General features: G+C 33.8%; 2 protein-coding genes across 4 annotated transcripts; both read right to left on the bottom strand.

The window, feature by feature from the left end:
* Positions 1-4,446: 4,446 nt before the first annotated feature.
* On the bottom strand, positions 4,447-8,977 carry LOC118033338 (uncharacterized). 3 transcript variants are annotated; one of them, XM_035038281.2, is made up of 6 exons: positions 8,834-8,977; positions 8,227-8,370; positions 8,066-8,134; positions 7,761-7,867; positions 6,952-7,490; positions 4,447-4,781 (listed from the first exon to the last, which is right to left on the bottom strand). In XM_035038281.2, the coding sequence occupies exons 2-5, from the start codon at positions 8,360-8,362 to the stop codon at positions 6,996-6,998; spliced, it is 807 nt and encodes a 268-aa protein (XP_034894172.1). In that variant the 5' UTR covers positions 8,363-8,370; positions 8,834-8,977; the 3' UTR covers positions 4,447-4,781; positions 6,952-6,995. The 3 variants fall into 3 exon arrangements, with proteins under 3 accessions (XP_034894172.1, XP_034894173.1, XP_034894171.1); XM_035038282.2 differs by lacking the exon at positions 4,447-4,781 and adding an exon at positions 4,889-5,173; XM_035038280.1 differs by lacking the exon at positions 4,447-4,781 and having other exon boundaries at positions 6,811-7,490.
* Positions 8,978-11,387: 2,410 nt separating this feature from the next.
* On the bottom strand, positions 11,388-14,898 carry LOC118033416 (replication protein A 70 kDa DNA-binding subunit B). The gene is made up of 12 exons (XM_035038401.2): positions 14,649-14,898; positions 14,386-14,532; positions 14,049-14,276; positions 13,757-13,934; positions 13,397-13,667; positions 13,201-13,303; positions 12,997-13,121; positions 12,792-12,870; positions 12,566-12,710; positions 12,154-12,314; positions 11,946-12,066; positions 11,388-11,845 (listed from the first exon to the last, which is right to left on the bottom strand). Exons 1-12 carry the CDS (start codon positions 14,786-14,788, stop codon positions 11,645-11,647), a joined length of 1,899 nt encoding a protein of 632 aa, XP_034894292.1. The 5' UTR covers positions 14,789-14,898; the 3' UTR covers positions 11,388-11,644.

Here is a 14,898-nt window from a genome sequence, read left to right as displayed (position 1 = left end):
CATGTTAATCGACTATCCTCCCTCTATGTTAAAATTGCTGTTGGTTGACGGTGCTGAAGAACTTCTTAATAATTATTTTTTAAAATAATTTTAATTTTAAAAATATATTAATATAATATTTATTTTAATTTTTAAAAATTTATTTTTAATATTAACACTTTAAACAATTTAAAAATACTAAAAAAAATCACTTAAAAAAAATAATTTTATTAAAAAATGTTAAAAACTCACTCTCGTACACCCCTAATGTAATTATAATCTTGTATTTATCCGAGTAATAATTAATTAAAAAACTAAAACACGTTGACTAAATATTGTTAAGCCGACATTGTTTGCACACCCACAAAACATTGTAGATATATTTGTGTTTTTTAATAATTCATTTTGATACTTAAAATTTTATTTTGGGTTTTAGTCCTAACTGAAAACCAATTACTTTTAATTTTTTGGCAATAGTATAATTAAAATGAGAGTGATTGTAATGAAAAAAAAGTATCAAGCATGGATAATGTGTTACATATTATTTTAAAAATATATTTAAATCCTCAACTTTAAAAAACAACACAAAATGAACAATTTAGGTCATTTTAGAATTCAAGAAAATAAGTTTTGGTACAAATGTTTATTTATAGTATTTTTCAGTTTGGTTAGAAAGAGAAGAGGGGTTACAAGATTTCAACAATAAGAGAGAAGTTTGTTGTTCAATGCCATTTTTTACTACTTAAAATATAATTTTTTTTATCCATAGGTTCCATGAGATAAAAAGGGCTTGATGGTGATTGTTTAGAACCTCAATGTTTCCTAAAAACAAAGGTATAAGCCAAGAAAGATAATCTAACATAGTTTGATTCATATTTTTAGAATTATTTTTTTGGGTATTTTGAGTTGAAGTATTAGTTTATGGATGTTCCAAGGTTGTTGGAGATGTGTTTTTTTTTTTTATTGAAATGACTTAAAATTGGATATCTTTTGACAAAAAAAACACTTGTTTTAATTTTCTAACTACTATTGGATGATCTAAATTTGAGCTCGCAAATAACACTGTCTTAAGATTCTGATTACTTCTTACCCAATTTTCCAATCAAGCTTGATGTTGAAAAGATGAACTTGACCCAATTTTCAGTTTGATAAAGATGAAAAAAAATAGTTGAAAATGATTAAAAAATAAATTTGGGGTCAACCCAGGTTACCTGCTAAACATATAACTCGGGTCATTTAACTAGGATAACCCCATATAAAAGTTGAAATAAATTATAAAGCACAATTTCTAAATTAATCCATTGTTGAATATTGAAATTGAAAAAAAATCTATCTAAACAAACACAATAAAACTATCAAAGTCAACTCAGGTTAACCCACAAAATTCATAATCCAAGTCATGAAACCGAGATAACCTAATAAAAAATAAATTAAAATAAATCATGAAGTCTAACTCTTAATCAATCTAATGTTAAATAGTGAAATTAAAAAAAAATACTCATTTAAAGAAAGGGGGAAAATTGAGTCAATCGGGTTAATATATTGAACTTACAACATGGGTCACGAGACCAGAAAACCACATAGAAAGCAAATAACAAAAAAAAAAAAATCTCTAATAAACCAAATGCTGAATCAAAAGCATTAAAAAAAGACTATTATAATAAATAGTATTTTGTGAGGTGATGTATAGTTAAAACAACACCTCTTAATTTTTACTAAATAGATAGTGTCGCGGGGCAGGGTAGAATAATGCGCTAAGCCTCCTAAGAGGTACTGGGAAAGGAAATAATTTGAGTAAGAAACTGATTCTATAAGGGGAAGATGCATCACCCCTAGTGCACCCTACCTACTTGAGGTAAGTTGTATTATTATTTGATTGTTATTCTAAGTCAAGTTTCTATTTGTTGGTCTCGTCTAAGGTTCAAGGTAAATCTTTATTCATGAGGAAGTCCCTACCTTATCGATTTAAATCCTAACTATTCTAAAATCTAAATTTTAGCATCGCATTTATTTTGCACTTTGTATCTTTAATACTTGAGGGTAAACTCTACTGTTTGTAATTTACACCCTGAATATTGAAGTCTAAAATAAACTCTAACATTTTAAATATAAAGTGAACAAAATGATTAGTGAATGATTTTTTATATTTTAATCAAACTCTAACAGATAATTATAAACTAGTTACAATATTCATCTTTGCATTTTCAAACATGAGAAAGATGCATTTTTGTTATCTTTTATAAAAAGTATGCTATAAAACTTTAGGATTTGGTCATCTACATGAAAACAAAAATATATATTTTTTAAGAGAAAATTAATTTAATTTTTTTTTGAATTTTTAAAATTTTTAAGAAAAGTTTCAGAGAAAACCAGATATTTTAATATTGGATCTGTATTTTACGGTACAATTATACAGTCTGATATTATGCAAAATTATTGAAAAAACATGTGAGAAAATCACAAATATTTTAAATGACCCTTGGAATTTTTTTGAATTTTTTTTGTTTTTTATATAATATTATATAATTCTATATTATTATTATTATTATTATTATTATTATTATTATTATTATTAAATTTGGCTAGGCCGAAACAAATTCAGCCCAACCAAGTCAGGTTGGGTTAAAAGATGGCCCAACAAACCCTTTTTCTTATGTTCTTTTTTTTAGGTGAGCTGGAACAGGTCCGGCCCCAATTTGCATGGTTGTTAGCCCGAGCCCAGCAACCATCTTAAATTAATTTAACATTTAATGAACGAATTCATGTTTTGTATACAGTGGTTATGGCTGCAGCAAAAGGGAAGGAAGGGGTCACCTCACGTTAGGAAGCCTAGATGATGGTCTAGGAGATCAACATAAAGCTAGTGGTGGCGTTGATAGAGGAATTGATCACTGGTGTTGGTTGTGGGAGGAAAAAGGATAAGTTGGCGTGTTTGTTCTTGTTGTTGGTGAGGGGATGGATTTGAGGGGGTTGTGTGGTGGTTGTTCATGGTGGTTATAGGGTTGTGGTGGCTAAATAGGTGGTGGAAAGAGAGAAAGACGAGAGAATTAACGGTGAAGAGAAGAAAAAACTAAGGGGAGGCTAGTTTTTTTTTTAATTTTGCACTCGATTTTTTTCTTCTTCAGGCCATGAAATCCACCCCAATTTATAGGGTGTGGAAGATGGACATTTTGTCTTGAATGGTGTCAAATTGTGGCCCTTGGGTCGACCCCAAAGGATCTCAACCGTTGGCTCAAAGTGGCCATCATGAACTATCAAAGTTACTGCAGAAGGGTTGGTCAGATTGGTCATTATATGGCCATTGTGGCATCAATCAGCCAACAAGGACCATATTAGGGTGTAGTCAGATGTCATGTCATCATTTGCATGCAAGTTTTGTCAAATTTAGTGGAGAGATGAAGTATTAAATGCCTTGGAAAGGAGACACTCGAGCAACTTTTTCTAGCAAAATGAAGAAGATAAATAGCCACCAAATGATGCATTGGGTGCTTTTTTTATTTTATTGTTTTCAAAACAACATCGTTTTAGGGATTTAAGGTTTTAATTTAGGAATTTTGCCACAATTCAATTTGGTCCTCCATCTTTTATTTTTTTTTCAATTTCATTCCTAATTAACCTAAACTTTCAATTTTATATAATTTTATCCCTATCAAACTTCAATGTCAACCCCAAATTTCAACACCTTTTTTTATTTTGATCATTCGTCTTGAATTTATGCAATTTGACCCTCAATTGACCATCAAACTTTTAAATTTTTTCAATTTAGGAATTTTACCAAAGTTCAATTTGGTCCTCCATCTTTTAATTTCTCCTGACTTGAGTCCCCATTGTTCGATGTTTTTTGCAAAATAATCATTGGCTACGAATACTTTAATTTAACTCTTAATTGACCCCAAAACTTTGATTTTCTTGCAATTATACTCCTAACTTGAATCAATTAACTTGGTAAAAATTAAATTTAATCTTTTAAATTTTAATTTTCTCAATTAAGCTCAAATTGAGCTTCCAAACTTAATTTTTTACTAATTAAAACACCTAATAAAATTAGTTTGATTAAAGTATAATTAAATTCTTACACCTAATTAAATCATTTAATTTGAAAAACATGATTAATTCAAATTAGCTTAATAAAAATCTAATTATATTCTTAAGACTTAATTTTTATGAAAATTTATCCAATAATCATATAATTTGACCTTGAATTTACATTTTTTTTTCTAATTTTAGGTAAAATGAAATACAATTATGCTTCTGATTCCATCCATCAAAAATTACAACTTCATTTTTTTTTCCGTGTAAAATCCTCTTAGCTAGATTTATATCTAGCTATCAGTCTTTATTTTTTTTTTTTTAAAAAAATAAATTTATAAAATAACCCAGAAATAAATTATATCAGATAGCATGATTACAAGTGCATTTGCTACGTTTCCTGAGGCTAATTGGGCGAATATACTTGTGAAACATACGGCAATAAAAACATATGCATACATAAGCAAAGATCGAACTCCAACAAATTGGAGTGAAAAGTAAAGGCAATTTAGTATTTATCAAGAGAAGCAAGAAAATGCAATGCAAAACAGCAAACAGTGATTCATCTGCAACAGCAGCAGTAAGGAAACATTAAAAATACCAAGCTACCTAAAAGCTCTACGCTAACAAAAGAGGCGAGTGTCGAAGGGTGCTGGAAAGTTCAAGAAGATACATCGGTGGCGATTGGCAGGAAGTTTCTCCTTGAAATTGCAGAAAGCAATCAAAGTCCCGCAACCCCCCGAAATGCATTTGAAGTTGAAGAGCTAGCCATCCTACGATGGTTGAATTTTGGTTAAAAGTTGTAAGGAAAAGTAGAGAAGAGAAGGAAGTAATCGATAAACTGAAGAAAATCAACTCATCTAACAGTAAAAAAAAAAAAAAAAAGGGCATCAATATAAAAGTAGGGTGGCTTTGAGATACGCGTTGGGAAAGCATGCAGATAAAAACACTGATCCTTTGATTAACTAACTTTTCAGAGCAAGCAAAGCTAAGGAGTAACATAACTTCCACTGAAAGATTGTCGTGGGCATCACTGTTTCTGATAAAACATCAGATGAACTTGAATGTTCTGGTCCCTTTTTTGTTGTCTAAAGAAGTGGTGTCCACAACTATAACACATGCATTTTTAGTTGGAATTGAAAAGAGGCAAATGTGCAACAGCCTGCTGTAAAAATGAGAAACCCATAAAAGTTGGTAAGAAAAGTGCCCAACACCAAAAAATCTGAAAAATTACTGAGTAGGCAGCAAGGCAATGCCGAAGCCTGACACATCAATTCCAAGGAGAGAAAAACACAACAAAGTATAGATCAAAGCATGGGGGGGATTGTCTAAAGCAAATGAAGGCAAACAACAATTTAGGCTAGTGAAATAAGAGTGATAATTTGCATGTATATTGTCATTTAAATGGAATTTTAAGCATCAAGTGCCACCAAAAAGCACAGCAAGACAGCTAAGGTGGACTGAAAATCAAAAACATGCTTGCGCGATTAAAAGGCTGTTGTTGTTTTAAGCACTGCAACATTCATGTCAAACACCAAGGAAGCAAATACGAAAAGCTAGCAACCTTGCACAAACCAAGAAATATCTGTGGGAAAGCAGCTCGGTTCAAAAAGCCATTGGCTTGGTTAATGGAAGAAGGTAGAATCAAACATGAAACATGCATAAAAGAAAGCAAACATAGCTAAAGAACACCAGCTCCATCTGAAGAAATAAGATCTTAAAATGATATAGCAAGCCTCGGGAAAAATTTTAAAAAAATAGAAGAAGCAGCGCAAACCAATCAAATTTAGGAACGACAAAGCAAAAGCAACAACATGCAAGGGCTGAACAGCCCAGCTAGGTTGATACAGACAACATAAGCCCTTAAACGCTCTCAAAAACTATCACCTCTCTCTGTCCCCCCCCCCCCTCCATATCTTTGACAATTTTAGCTGAAAAGAAATGATGGCTTCAACAATCCCAGCTTCGCTTTATGTAAGTATTGCAGTTTAAAAATAATTGATTTTTAAAAAATATGTTTATTTAAAACTGATAAGATGAATTTTTACATGCAACATAAATAAAAATGCAAGTCTCCATTAATCCAGTGCAAGGAAACAAAAACTACATGGCAATTGGCAAACCAAACAGTTTTTTCTATGTGGTTAAACAATAAGCAAAAGCTACCACAAAACAAAACAGACACTTACCATGATTTTAGGCCCCATACCACAATTTTAGGCTCTATTTTTTTTTTTTTTTTATTTTTTTTGCACAATATACTATGATCTATATTTTTCCCTGGTCACAAATTTAAAAATATTTGATTAACCAGCACATATCACAATTTTATATAAATCCCACTAAAAACTCTTTTCTTGAAACATTGATTCAAAAAAAAACTAAATTTTATAACACCTAAAATGTGTTAAGCATTGTAATAGTTTTTATAGTTATAGTCCAACAAAAGCAAGTTCAAGAAATCCTTTTGAGATGATGTTTTTAAAAAATAGATTTAAAAAGTTATATTTGGTTAAAACTACTGTGACATGCAAAATAAATAAAAATCAAGTTATTTTAATTTTTACAAAACTAAAATTTGAAACAAAGTTTATATACAAGACCTTGGTTTTTTTTTTTTTCCTCGTTATTCTCTATGATTAGAAAAAAGGCAGTATCTATCAAGCAAAACCTACGCTAATATTAGTTTTACCCATCCCCCTGAAAAAACAGTAGCAAACAGAACCACCAACTTGAAGCAGACAATTTTTCAGTCCCCACTCACCAATACTGCTTATGAAGTTGCCAAATAATGAGCAGCCGTAGAGAGAAACTGAAATTATTTTCTTATCAATTCTGTTTCTTAAAGAAAACACTTCAAAGTGATGCTCTTCACATAACAAATCCGAAATAAGTGATATAACAAAGTTCAAAGAAGGGTAGGGGAGAGGAAAAAAAATTTACTTTAATAAGCAACTTCAACAGCTTCCTCCAGAAACAGCATTATGTTATGCCCTTTTGGCAAAATCACCAGCATCATCATCTTCCTTGGAGTTTTTGTCCAATGCATCATCTAGGTTAAAACCATCACCACTGCTCTCATTGGCACCAAACTGATTGCCGCCGCCGTAACCCAATCCAGCATTTCCATCATACCCACCATCAACACTGGTGTTGGTATAGCCATCGCTGCTGCCAGCGCCAGCAGCAACACCATAATTCCCAGCACCACCGTCATTAGTGTTTTGACCAGCATAATTAGTTTTTTCATCACCATAGCTAACATTTGTCCCACCATAGTTACCACCATCATTTGAGCCATATCCTCCACCGCCGCCATATCCTCCGCCACCGCTGTATCCTCCGCCACCGTATCCTCCACCGCCACTGTATCCCCCGCCGCCGCCGTATCCTCCACCGCCATAGTTGCCATAATTATTGTTAAAGGTACGCTGAGGCCTTTCAGTTGCATAATTCACCCTAACGCGGCGACCATGAAGATCCTGTGAGAAGCAAAATTCAAAACAAAATGATATGAACACAACGATGAGGGGGATAGGTGATACAAGTGAAGAATGTATGCTCTCTCAACTAAGTTAAATGACAGGGTGAGAGGCATTGAGAATTTGATGATCAGAGAAAAATTACAATGGAAGAGATTCTGCACTTCTCTCAGTGGAAAATTAATTTAGAGGAAATGCTAAAATAGTTCTGCACTTCTCATCTCCACTTCCAGCCACAGGAAAAAGAAAAACAATAAAGTAGCAAATTACCTGTCCATCCATGGCCTGGATGGCACTAGAGGCCTCCTCACTGGAGGTGTAAGTAATGAATCCAAATCCTCTGGATCTGCCAGTATCACGATCCATAATGATTCTTGCTGCAACAAAAATAAACAAATCAGCAATTAACCTAAACTGAAATTTTAAATGCCAGCACAAATGTGAGGAAGGAAACCAAGGAAATAAACCCGCTAGCACAAACTGCACAGACACTGGTACACACACCCACAGGCAGACACCACATAAATTTTTCCTCTAAAACTGGGAAAAGTAACTTGGCAAACCAAATTACATACCTTCAACAACATTGCCATATTTATCAAAGGCCTCTTTCAGACCGTTGTCATCTGTCTGGAAAGAAATACCTGCAATAAGATGTGATAGGTTTCAGCACCAGCCATTACACAGCAGGTCACCAAAACAAGAAGTGAAAAAAATAATAAAAGAAAAGAAGCACCTCCAATGAAAATTTTTGAGGATGACATGCATCTTAATGCTTGATAGATGGATGGTCTTGATGCAGAGATCTCAGAACTGATCTGCCTGTTAGCAGTCTGCCGTAACATATTTCCCACTTTAGTAAGAAACGCCATCGTACAACCTAAGTGAAACAAAACCTTAGTCAGGAACCAAAATAAACTAACCCCGTGGAATAATGACAGCAGGAGCTTTACATATGTTGTGAATGATTGATTGCCCAGCAAGAAGCGACAAGGCAAAATCAGCCAGAGATTTTCTTAAATAAAAAAAAATCAGTTGCTTTAGAAGTGCTTAATTAGAACCAGAAAACCCTAGGTCCAGTAACAACAATACGAACAAAACAATTTCAGTCTCGGTCTCTCCTTCAATCCTGATTAAGAACGCGGATAAAAGGAAAAGACGAAGAAGATAAACTACATCTAAACATGAAAAGATAAAACTCATAAAGTTACAATCTTTTCTTTTCTTTTCTCATTAACACTTAACACAAATCAAATCAAAAGACGAGGTTAACAGCATATTTCACTCTCAATCAATCAGAAACAAGTCTGATCACAGTAATAGAACAAATAACTAGGGATTACCTTCTTATGTTTGGCTTCACTCCCTCTGGTTTTTGAAGGATTCGACTAAAACCCTATATTGGGAAGTGGGGTTTATGTAGGTCAATGGTGGAGGGTTGTATTAAGCGAGAGAACAGATCTTCACCGTTGGATTAGAAGCGTGACGGTGCGACATTGTAATAATTAATTAAAAAACTAAAACACGTGGACTAAATATTGTTAAGCCTTGCACACCCACAAAACATTGTGGATATACTTTGTATTTTTTAATAATTCATTTTAATCCTTAAAATTTTATTTTGGGTTTAATCCTAACTGATGACCAATTACTTTTAATTTTTTAGACAATAATATAATTAAAATGAGAGGAATTGTAATGAAAAAAAAGCATCAAACATGGATAATGTGTTAGAAATTATTTTAAAAATATACTTAAATCCTCAACTTTAAAAACAACACAAATTAAACAATTTAGGTCATTTTAGAATTCAAGAAAATGAGTTTTGTTACAAATGTTTATTTATAGTATTTTCTAGTTTGGTTAGAAAGAGAAGAGAGGTTACAGGATTTCAACAATAAGAGAGAAGTTTGTTGTTCAAGCCATTTTTTACTATTAAAATATAATTTTTTTTATCCATAGGTTCCATGAGATGAAAGGGGTTTAATAGTGATTGTTTAGAACCTCAATGTTTTCCTAAAACAAAAGTATAAGCCAAGAAAGATAAATCTAACATAGTTTGATTTCATATTTTTGGAATTATTTTTTAGGTATTTTGAGTTGAAGTATTAGTTTATAAATGTTCCAAAGAATGTGGAGATGTGTTTTTTTTTATTGAAATGACTTAAAATAAAATTTTTTTTGACAAAAAAAAACAATCTTATTTTTCCAACTACTATTGGATGATCTAAATTTGAGCTCGCAAACAACACATCATTTATTTTGACAAGTAACGTATTACCTGTGTATTTTTATTTCTAGTGGTTTAAAAAATAATTTTTTGACTAAAGTTGATCATTCTCGTTGATAATGTTTTTGGTTTTAGAAAAAGCTTTTTTTCTCTAATTAGATTTTTCTATCTCACTTACTTCTCTTTTTTTTATTTTTTATTTTTATATTTCTGTACTACTTTTTCTCAATATTAAGTCCCTTACTTTAAATTATGCTGGCCTTGATCCAAGCATGTTGTCGCCATGGCATGATATTTAGCTTCTTGCTACATTCAATTGTTTATTTGATTTCCATGAATTAAAAGAGTTTTAAAAAAGATACAAATATCCTATGATGAATCACCTTGTGGTAGGACAACTGCTCATTATGATAATAAGCTTCAAATGATGCTCACCATCTCTAAGAGTGAGCTTCAAATGTTGTTCCACAGGGAATTTATCAAGTCATGCTCCCAGAAATCCTACATCCTGTAGAATATCAAGTGCATGTTTTTTTTTTTAAGATTTAGAGATACGATGTTTTAACATGAGATTTTAATGCCCAAAACATGCTCCCTGAAGTCCTCCATCCTGTAGAATATTGAGTGCATATTTTTTTCGAGATTTAGAGATACAATGTTTTAGCATGAGACTTCAATTCCCAGAAAATATTTCAAATTACCAAAGATATGGAATTGTTAAAGAAAGTAACCTTGAAGTTTCATCAATGTGTACATGTAATGTAGTAAAAAAACAAAAACAAAAACAAAAAAAAAAAAAAAACTCGCCTTGAAAGAGAATAATCTCTTTTGGTTTGCTGAAAACTGGCCTTTTGGATAGCTTGACGAATTGAGAAAACTAATTACGTGAGGTATGCTATAATCCATTTAAAGATTTATTGAGCTAACATACCAAGTTTTCTCCTCGTCGTAAAGTCACGAAGGAGGATCCATATACACTTTTTCATCCATGTCGTCATGAAAAAAAGCATTTTGTGCATACGAGAGAGGCAATAGAGAATAGTAATCTGTGCTGTGGGGGAGAAGATCTCTTGATTGTCGGTGCCCTTAAGTATTTCTCTTGGTAACAAGGCAAGGTTTGCAGCGCTCTATAGTGCCATTAGAATCGTTCTTGATTTTGTAAACCAATTTGCAGCATTCTATGATGCAAATGGGTTTCTGCTTGTATATATAGTGTGATCTTGGTCTCTCTGCTTGTTATTTATCTCCATCCTGCCACAAAAACTAGTAGGCCAAGCGTTATAAGATGCGAGTTCATGCCGCAACCCTTTGAGCCTTGTATAGTAGCTGGAAACCGTTGTTAAAAACTTTTATTATCCTGGATCTAGAGTTTTCTCAGCGGTTTTGATCCCTCAATGGAAGGATCTTTGTTTGTGTTTATCAGCTGGATTTTTTTTAAGATTCTTTCAAGGAGTACAATTCTCCATATCCAAGTAGAATCCATAGAGGTGGAGTTACCAAATCTTTCCATGCAAACAGGCTTGATATAATGTGTGTTGTGCATTTGTTCCCGCTGCTCTCAAAGAGAATTTTTTTCAGCCATGGAATCCAACAAATTCGCTAGATGTTTGCTCTTTCGATGTTATTGGATTATGGATAGAGAGAGAGAAAGAAATTGACGAGAGAGGGAAAACGTAAAATAAAAAAGTTACAGAGGAAAGGAGTTATCACATCACTGATACAAAAAATGAAAAATCAGTTGAGAGAGAGTGAGTTGAACCGATCACCTAGATGCATATATTACAGGCATTAGTTTTAGGAACTAGCAACACGTCTATCTAAATATACCCTCTTTTCCATTCAGAAATAAATCTTAAAGAGTTGCAAAATATTGCCCAAAACACCACTTCTGTGAACAAATCAAACTAAGCCACACCCATCCATCCTATTGAGAACCTTTCATCTTTGAAATCTCTTCAAGCAAAAATCTGGACTCAGCAGCAAAATCAACTGGAGCAACAGCCCTAACTGTCATCCTTTGCCTCTTCTCGTTATTGTACTCGTTCTGGGAGACACTGATTCTCAAAAGATGAGGATTCCAAGTGGCTTCTTTCAATCTTTGTTGGTAGGTGTTCTCTTCTCCTATCTGAAAATGTCAGCAAATGAAATGAGTTGGGCACTAATTCTCATTTCTTTCCTTCTTTAACATTCAATTGCATAATGTTTCATTCTACTTCGGCAGTTACCTGTGATTTGAGTAGGTCAAGTTCATCAGCAGAGCAACCAATGATCTTTTCAGCTTCTTCATTGAATGCAGAAACCCAACCCTCACCACTCGCATCAGAAACTTTTACCACCATAATGTACCTGAAAGACAAAACAGAACAGATGTGAAACAACAAGTTTAACTTTCATTTTAGGCACAGCTATTTTTCCCTTGTCCCTGCCACTCACCTTAAGCTGCACTCTGCATCATTCTTCTGGCATCCTTCACACCAATATCCACCCCCCAGAGCATCAGTAACTTTTTTATTGCACGTCTTGCAAGCCCGATACCACATTGTCTGGTCAGGTTTGATGAAGCTTATGTATGCTCTAATGCTGAAAAATGCAGGCTGCACAAGAGACAATTGATTAATCATAAACCAATTGAAATCATCTGAAAGTAGCTATGCAATGAATCAAACACAAATGCTCCCTACACAACATGTCGTGAAAGAAAGGTATCAGCAATTTCAACCCATTGCACTAGTTCTTAGCTAACAGAATTGTCCTTTCCATATCAAATGCTTCTTCAATATATATACTCAGAAACTGATCTTTCTACATACCATAGTATATCACATAACGCTAATGATTTCTATACCTTGTCCTCCCCCAAGGATGGGTTGCTTGTTATATGAGATAGAGATACTCGATCAGAGTACATGGACCTTGCCCCACTCTTGGTCGAAGGGCTCAAACCAGAGCCAACAGAGGCCATTGAAGTCTCTTTACCTTCAGAATCATACCTACCAAAAAGTAGAGCTTTATAATCAGTAATGAAAACAAAACTATCAAAACCAATCACTTGCTTGAAGAAAAAAGTTTACCAGCTTCTCAGCTTCTCTGATTCAGCAATAACTGGGTTGACTTGCACTATGCTCTTGCCCAGGGTGGACAAAGATATACCTGAAATTACATGTAAAGGAACTCTTCACAAAATGAATTTTTTCTCATAAAACAAAGAAGCCACGACCCAGGAAAGTATAAAATCCAAGAATTTTTTTTGGAAGACATGAGTTGACATTAGATTACCTTGAAAATCTCCAACTTTAAGGGATTTGATCGCAACTACAGGAGATTTATCAGCAATATCCTGCAATTCCTGTCCCACACTTGTTGCAAGCTCATTCCACAATGACACCACAACAGTCTTCTTCCTGAACTCCAAACATCCAGAGCTTCAATACAACAGAAGTAGCAAATGGTAAAACCAACTGCACAAAATTTTACACTTACGTCTCATCAGCTACAACAATATCACGCTTTGGAACAGTCTCGTTGTTGCTCTTCCTCCGTATACTCGTTGTCGGTGAAACACTTTGAACAATTCCAATAACATCTGAAAATTGTTTGACAAACATAATTAAAAACAAAAACGACGAGCAAACACAAGATGCTCATCTACAATTGATTTCTAGGAGACGGTTCTCACCAACAAGATCTTTTGAATTGACATAGGGACCCAACTGATCAATTGGGACAAACTTGAATTTAGTTTCGGGAATACAAGCTGCTTCATCGCTAGCCTCTTCCACTTCAGAGTTTTCATTCAAGGTCATCTCATAATCATTTTGCACTGTCTTAAACTGCTTGTTAGCAACCCTGAGCGTCCCTTTCGATATGTAGAAAACCTTCCCCAGCTCAAACCTATCATAGAATTTCTTTGCAGCCTCATTGAACATTGTTGCTTGTATTTGTGTGCCCTGCACCCCATCATATGTAAATTCAGTTCATTAATAATAGTAAAAAAGAAGGCGCACTAAACAAACAATTCGAAGAGTTGAAAACTCACATCTCCATCTGTTAATTCCACATTGAAAACACACCCTTCTCCTCTCGCGTTCCTATAGGTACGCATATTTCCTTTGCTTGTAACCCGGACTTTTATGGTCCAGTTACCTTGGTAAGGATTTAATGAAACAAGAGGGTGAACTCTTCGTGTCATGGCCATTCGGGCAGCCGGGGCCATACTGAAAATTTTAACGAAGGGGTCACACGATGCGAAACCAAACATTCCAGTTCACATATAAGATTTATAAAACAAAACCCACATGGACAATAAAAAAAAAAAAAAGTGAACTCACTTTCCGTGCTGTTCGTGTACAATTTGAGCAGCAGATTTAGCAACAATTTCTTGCTTTGGCTTCAAAATAAGCCCCTTCGCTTCCTTGATATTTTCACTCTTTACTTCATTTTCTAGCTTTGGCTTCTTCAACGGCATACCCATGTCTGATTCTTCCTGTTCGACCACTTCCTTGATCTCCTTTTCAAGTGCAGGTGAAACAACCTCACACTTTGTTACGATCAAAAACCTGATTATTATTGTTGTTATCCAAAATAAAAAAGAAGCCGCATCAAACCAACACTCGGGAGAAAAATAAAACTAAAAAGAACAGAAAAAGAAAAGAGAAATGGGCCTACTTCTCAGATTTACTGGGGATCTCATTGACTGTATAATCAAGAACTTGGATGAGACAAAGATTTTGAATATTCCCAGAGAGGATCTCAGATGACAAGCGTGAACTGAAGATCGCTTTGATCTTCATCTTTCCATCACTAGCATCGAACCTGAAAAACCATAAAAAAAAACAAAAAAAACAAAAACAAAAACCATAGACATATCAAATATATGTAGAAAGAAAAACAAGAAGAGGAAAGGAAATACAAAAAAAATAGATAGATACCCATAAGATTTGCCTTTAGGCTCAAGATTTGTGACTTGAAGGATGATTTCAGGAAGATGAGTAAATGAATCTGGTTTAGGAATTGAAAGCAGTTTTGATATTCCATCTGGGCTCACTGATTTTCCTATCGCTGCATTCATCTCTCTCTGTCTTGAAATAAAATAAAAGATTTTTTGTTTTGGGAGAATAGGGTAGGTGGAGATGGGGTTGGAGCTCTTGCTTTGTATTTTGTGAGCAAGACAAGGAGGGA

Source organism: Populus alba, chromosome 15, assembly GCF_005239225.2.
Source record: "Populus alba chromosome 15, ASM523922v2, whole genome shotgun sequence".
NCBI lineage: Eukaryota > Viridiplantae > Streptophyta > Magnoliopsida > Malpighiales > Salicaceae > Populus > Populus alba.
This window is presented reverse-complemented; position numbering and strand designations above follow the sequence as displayed.